Source organism: Chrysochloris asiatica, unplaced genomic scaffold (assembly GCF_000296735.1).
Source record: "Chrysochloris asiatica unplaced genomic scaffold, ChrAsi1.0 scaffold00209, whole genome shotgun sequence".
NCBI classification, from domain to species: Eukaryota; Metazoa; Chordata; class Mammalia; order Afrosoricida; family Chrysochloridae; genus Chrysochloris; species Chrysochloris asiatica.
In genome coordinates, this window is record NW_006408727.1 from 5,705,428 (window position 1) to 5,712,176 (window position 6,749).

Here is a 6,749-nt window from a genome sequence, read left to right on the forward strand (position 1 = left end):
AAGTCGGTTCCAACCCATAGTGACCCTGTATAGGGTTTCCAAGGAGCAGCTGGTGAGTTTGAACTGCTGAACTTGCAGTTCAAACGGCTCTGCAGTCTGGCACAGAAAGCCACAGTGCCACACCAGGACTCTGAAAAGCTTATTACTTTCCTTCAAGTAGGGAAGACACGTTTTGAAGTCCTGGTGTGGCATTGCAGGACAATGCACTGGACCACAAGATCAGTTTGAACCTCAAAGTGGCAGTTCAAATCCACCAGCTGTTCCTCCTAAACCCTACACAGAATAATTATGAATCAGAACTATTCAATGGCACTTAAGAACAACAGCAACACAGAAGATTTAATAAGAGTGCTTTTTTTTTTTCCACTTCATAAGCTGTGTTTGCCAAACAGCATCAAAAAGTAATTATTTAAGGCAATATGACAATTTTGTATGCAGAAAAAATTCTAATTAATTTTTAGCCTATGTTAGAGTATTAGTTATATGTTATTTGTTTATGTTTTCATTATCTACATAGTATATTAAGGAGCTCTGGTAGTGTAGTGGTTACGAATCAGGCTGCAAACCTTAAGGTCAGCAGTTCAAAACTACCAGCTATTCCACAGGAGAAAGATGAGACTTTCTGCTCCCATTAAGATTTGCAGCCTCGGAAACCCTGTACAAGGTTTCTATGAGTTGGAACTGACTCCGTGGCACATAACCACCACCACATAGTATAGTGGAGTCCTGTTGTAGCACTGTGGGTAAATGTGCTGGACTGCGAATTCAGTTTGAACCTCAAGGTCAGTGGTTCAAACTCACCATCCACTCCTCGGAAACCCTATACAGGGTCACTATAAGTCAGAACCAACTGGATAGAACTTAACAACAGCAACAACATGTGGGTTTAAGAGTTTGTTACATACATATGAAGAGTGCAGTGGCTCTCTAGGATGAGTACTAGACTAGAAACCAAAAGGACGGTGGTTCAAGCCCACCAGTTTCTTCTTGGTACAAGAGATGAAACTTCCATAAAGGGTCATAACCAACTCCATGACACTTACAACAACAAGAACAACATTCTGAAGATCAATCCAGTGATATAAACTCAGTTGGAATTAGTATCACCAAAAGTACCAAGGCAAGGAAATACCCTGAAATTACTCCAGTTGGAATAGTATGTAATGACCAAAGGAAAGAGGCCATGAGAAGTGTTAGATTTATTTTAAGTTCCATTGGATACTGTTTTAAAAGATTTTAACTGAAGAGTGGCATTATCCAATTTATGTTTTAAAAAATAACCCCATGACTTTAATGTGTCTTATGGTTGTGTTTTGTTAGGATAAGCAGGGAAACCATACAGGACTATTGCCTGATGTAAGTAGCAGATAATAAATGACCCAGCCTGTGGTTGGTTATAACTATACTACAGATTGGAGAAACCAGGAGAGGAGATAGGCTAAAATCTAAATTTATATTTTATTTTTCTTCTTTGTTTTTGTTATTTATTGTTTTGCCATCTGCTATAGTTGTAATTTCCCAGGATCTAAGGAGAGCAATTGCTGCTGCAATTCATCACTTTATGATGTTGGCATAAAGTGGGCGGGAAATCATGTTACTGAGTTACAGTAGTTCAATTTCTTTATTTAAAAGTTAGAATCTTTCCTTGCAAGTGATCATTTCTTTGGATAAAATTTTTCTATATTTCACTTTTTCTTCCTTTAAAAATGTTTGAGTAACTAATGAGAGTCAATAATATTGTATCATTATTTAAAGCTGTACTTTTTTTATTATTATTATTGTTTATTCTGTTGTAAATGGCAAAAACTGGTTTCCCCAGAAAATGGTGCCAAAGATTTTACATTGAGGGTTTCCACATCCTAATGTTTTTGTTTCATTTTTTAGTTAATGTTCTCAGTGCCTTCTTTCTAATTGGTAATGATGTTTATCAAGATAATTATCTGGAGAAAATGTTATAGAGTTGACTTAACTGAAACTCTCTGATTTCTTATGTTTTTCAATAGAAAAAAGAGAAAGCCTCTGTCATGATACAGAACAATGCATATGCAGTGGCTGTTGCCAATTATGCCCCAAATCTTTCAAAGGATCCAGTTCTGTCCACCATCTCCAAGAGTGCAACCACACCAGAACCTAACAAGAAGCCGGAAAACAAGCCAGCTGAAGCCAAGAAAACCTTCAACAGTGTTAGCAAAATTGATAGAATGTCTAGAATAGTTTTCCCAGTCTTGTTTGGTACATTTAATTTAGTTTATTGGGCTACATATTTAAACAGGGAACCTGTATTAGGGTTCAGTCCTTGAACTTAGACCCAGGGTTATATTTGGGATGTATAGCAACATTAAATTCAGTTTGTTTGCTATGTACAGTCTGACTAATAACTGCTAATTGGTGAACTAACATGTACAGTGTGTATATAGTGATAGAGCTTTCCAGGAAATCTCTCTTTGGAGTCATGCATCTGCTAACCCATGAAACTGCAAGCAGAAAGTGCCCCATGCCAAAAGAGCCATTGCCTTTTTCAAGATTTCTTCTAGGAACTGGTTTAAATAGGGTTTCAGATGTGCTGATTTATATTCTATTCTTTAGTAGAGAAGTAAATGGGGAACTTACACCACACTTTTATGGATGCTTTCTACTTAAGTATTAAATATGAGTATTTTCTACTATTACCTAATTATGATGTAAGATAAGGTTGTCATTCAAAGACAAATTCTTCTAAGCAGCAGGGCCTGATAGTTGCAACATCAATCCTGCCCTGAATGCTCAGAATCCCTGCTAATGGAATTGGAGGCTTGGCACACATAAGAAAAGAAGCTAAAGATTATTCAAAATCACCTTTTAAATTAGTCTGTATAGTATCTATAGCCATGTACATATTACAGCATGATGAGATCAAATAATTACATGAGTCACCCCCTGATAGGATGTTAATTATGCCTAGAATTTAGTAACTATTGAAATGTCATTACATTTTTAGCTTCAGAGCTTATTTGAAAGTAGTAATTGAAATCTGACAAATTATTTTCATCATTGGAAACTACCTTAAATTAAAAAAAAAAAAAAAAATTGTGTCTTACTGTTTCCAGGTATGTGTTGTAGTGAAACTGATCAGCTAAATTTTCTTGGTGCTGGAGACTGGAAAAAGCATCCAGTTTGGCTACTGTGGAAGCAACATTCATAGTGGATTAGAAAATTGTGCCAAACATTCCCACTGATGAGAATTCATAGGTGTCACAGAATACAGATGAACACTTATCTAATTCTCTTCTTTCCTGTTTACTTCAAATTTTGCCTTAAGGCTTCTTTTCATCTGGACTCAGAAGCCACTGATTCTAAAGGAAAGGGCAGTTGATTGGCACATTTTTCTGTCTTGAAAGCAGCTCTTTCAGCTAAGAATTAATGTAAATCTGCTTTTGTAAATTGCAACTTTAAATTTCACTGACTCAAATTTACAACAGCTTTGTATACCAGAAGAGATTTTGGTAAGAGTTAAAAATTTTTAACCTGAAACTTTGAAATATTGCCAACAGATATTGGATTAATGAAAATGCATATATAAACACTCACATAAAACTAAATTCGAAACCATACACACACAAACAATTAAATTAGAAGACACTGCAAAACAAGAGGGGAGTCCTGGTGTGGCGCTGGGGTTAATGCACCAGACTGCAAAGCCCTTTGAACTGCAAAGTCAGCAGTTCAAGCTCACCAGCTGCTCCTCAGAAACCTTATACAGGGTTGCTATGGGTCGGAACCCACTCAACAGCACTTAACAACAGCAATGCAAACAAGTAGCTAAGTTAGGAGCCACAATTTACAATTTTATATGAGTAGTAATTGTTAATGAGTGAACTATATAATATGCTTCCATAAAAATTACAGCCATGAAAATCCTATGGGACAGATCTACTCTGTCACATTGGGTCACTGTGAGTCAGAGTTGACTTCATGGCACCTAATATCAACAATAACAACAAATTACATTCAGTTTTCTTTTAATATTTTAAAAATCCTCCTTATTCCCCTGAAATACACTATTAAGATTCAGTAATTCTGTATGATACCTTAATTAAAGGTTTTTGGCAAATTTTAAATACCTATGTTCACATATACATTAGCAGTTATTAGTTGACTTTTAATAATAGATATACCTTTATGATGGCGTCTTTGTAGAAACATAAGTAGTGAAATAGTGACATTTCTTGCAGTTTTGTACAGTATTTGAGTATAGTGCATAAATAGGTATGTTCAAAAAAAACCATTTTTTAGTACAAAAATAAGCAAAATCAGAACAAAATTTGCTTTCCCTTTGCCTCGTTTACATTTTTTCCCCTCATTTTCTTTGTTTTACTGCGATTCTATTATGTGCTTTGCATGATTGTATTAATACCAAGGTCACAAATGCATTTTATTAATAGAATTTGCCAGGAAGACAGACTTGATATTAAAAATACCCTCACAAAAGGTCATTCATACTTTAATAAACTTGTTACATATTCCAATAAATGTATTTCTTTAATTCCCTTTCAGTAACAACTTTTTTTGTCATTTAATTATTTTAAATTGTATACCTTTTCAAGCGATGAATGAGAAGGGATCCTATTATTTTACACATTTAAACATAGCAGAGCTCCTCTGTGATTTTAAAGGACAGCAATTAAAATACTTTGTATGATATGCATCTATTAGACACTTTTTAAAGTGTTTCCCTGGTAAAGTCTGCATTTCCCCTTAACTTCTGACTATAGACATTTGTAAATATGTACATATGTAAAAATAATTGTAAATAATGGTTTCTCTAGGACAACAGACAAGACTCACCTCTACCTTGGTGAAAGAGCTGCACCTACATTGATGTCACCAAAAAGTGATTGCCATTATTGTTTTTAATTGTTGTTCCATCACTAAAATCTTATTTGAGCCTATTCACATCCTGATAGTTCAGGTGTTCCAATAATACAGGTCAGGATTTTCTTTTATTTCTGTAACATTTTCACAAATTTCTTTTAAGTCTTTTAAAGTTTGAATAAATCAAAATCGACTTCTACTCTTAATGGAGAAAGAGGATGTTTTTTGGAAGATTATTTTATAGAATCATGGTGTTTATAACCTGCTTTAAAATATTTACAATTTAAGGGTCACATGGATTTACCAAAAAATAAGACCATTTTCTCAGCATATAAACATTTAATATCCTCGCCTGGGACTCATTGGCACATAAGTATTGCACCTATTCCTATTCCTGAAGTGTACATTGACATGAAGAGTTATGGTCTGTCCAAAATGTAGACAAATAGATGTGCATACATAGATATGTAATCGCATCATTGTATAGCGACTGCTGGAATACAGCTATTATTTATTCAACAGATACTTTTGACTTCTTGGGATATGCCCCTCCTTGAAGTTGCTGTCAGTACTTCTCTTACCACACCAACAGTATTCAGTTGAGTATTAATATGTACCTCATTCTTAAAAAAAAAAAACCAAAAACTTGAAATCAAAAGCTTAATTTATCACCAAATAGTTTAATGAACCATGATATCAGTAGTATGCTAAGATGATGGCGGTTTGCTCTTCTTTGCTACCCATGTTCTTGTTTGATTGAATATACATATGAAAACTAATACACTATTTAATAATTTTTTTAAAACTTTGTTGATTTTTAAAGTACCAGTTGTAATGTTTAACGATATCTTTAGAGATCTATTTCCAGTTATCTCTGAGTTGGATTAGTGATCCCTTTGAGCCATGTTTCCAAAATTTCCTTTTCATAAACAGTTCATAATTTAGTTTAAATTATAACATATATTATTTCACTCATTTTTTTTTTTCCTGTTGTTGTTAAATTCCATTGCATTGGAAGCAAAAACACTTATCTTTCTCCTATGGACCATAAGGTGGGCTCAAACCACAACTTTGTGGTTCACAGTCTAATGCTTGTTCTACCGAGCTACCATGGTCCCTTTTTTCCTATCATTGTATGTAAATCAAACATGTTTATGAAACCCGTTGGCTATTCCTTGGTAAGAGAATTGAACTCCGCCATGATATTATTATGGATTCTACATAGGCACCAAAGTGTAGTGGACACTGTATTATAGACATTGTTGTTATTAAGTGCCATTAGAACTGGTTCCAACTCACAGCCACTTTGTATAAGGTTTCCCATGAGCAACTGGTGAGCTTGAACCAATGACCTTGAGGTTTAAAACGACTTTGCAGTCTAGTGCATTAACCTACAGTGCCACACCAGAACAGAGCATTCTAATAAAAGGAGAAAGGATGTAGCTCAAAACATTTTCTGCATTCTCCAATACTATTAAGCATTGTCTTCCACATGATCTATAATGTCTTAATGACAAAATCTGTGAAGCAAAGATACATATTAAATAATTTGAAATCTAGGGCCATATTAATAGGTTTATTAGATTGTTTTTGTGCTTAATCTTTGATTCTCTTTAATCTCTCCTCATGTTTTTAAGCAATTACCAAATGTTTAAGTTTTTCATTTGTCCCACAAGAAAAGACTCAGAATTGCAAGGGAATCATGAAGTATTACTCTCCAGTATGGAGTCACTTTTTTCTTCTTTTTAAATTGAGTTTTCATGGGGAGCTTGGGCTTCTTTTTTATTGATCCAAATTAAAAGGGAACAAATTTTGAGTGGGAATGATGATTGATTAATTTTAACCCCTGCGTGCTTGGGAACCATGGATACTGTCACAAAACCACTCATAACAATATG

At 34.5% G+C, this 6,749-nt stretch overlaps 1 protein-coding gene across 1 annotated transcript in view; it reads left to right on the top strand.

Annotated features, from left to right (window-relative positions):
- LOC102822908 (gamma-aminobutyric acid receptor subunit alpha-2-like) overlaps positions 1-2,300 on the top strand; it is a 286,045-nt gene extending 283,745 nt beyond the window's left edge. Inside the window, exon 8 of the mRNA XM_006872692.1 lies at positions 2,004-2,300. Coding sequence (XP_006872754.1) covers positions 2,004-2,300 — 297 coding nt within the window. The remainder of the gene's footprint in view (positions 1-2,003) is intronic.
- The last annotated feature ends 4,449 nt before the right edge of the window (positions 2,301-6,749 follow it).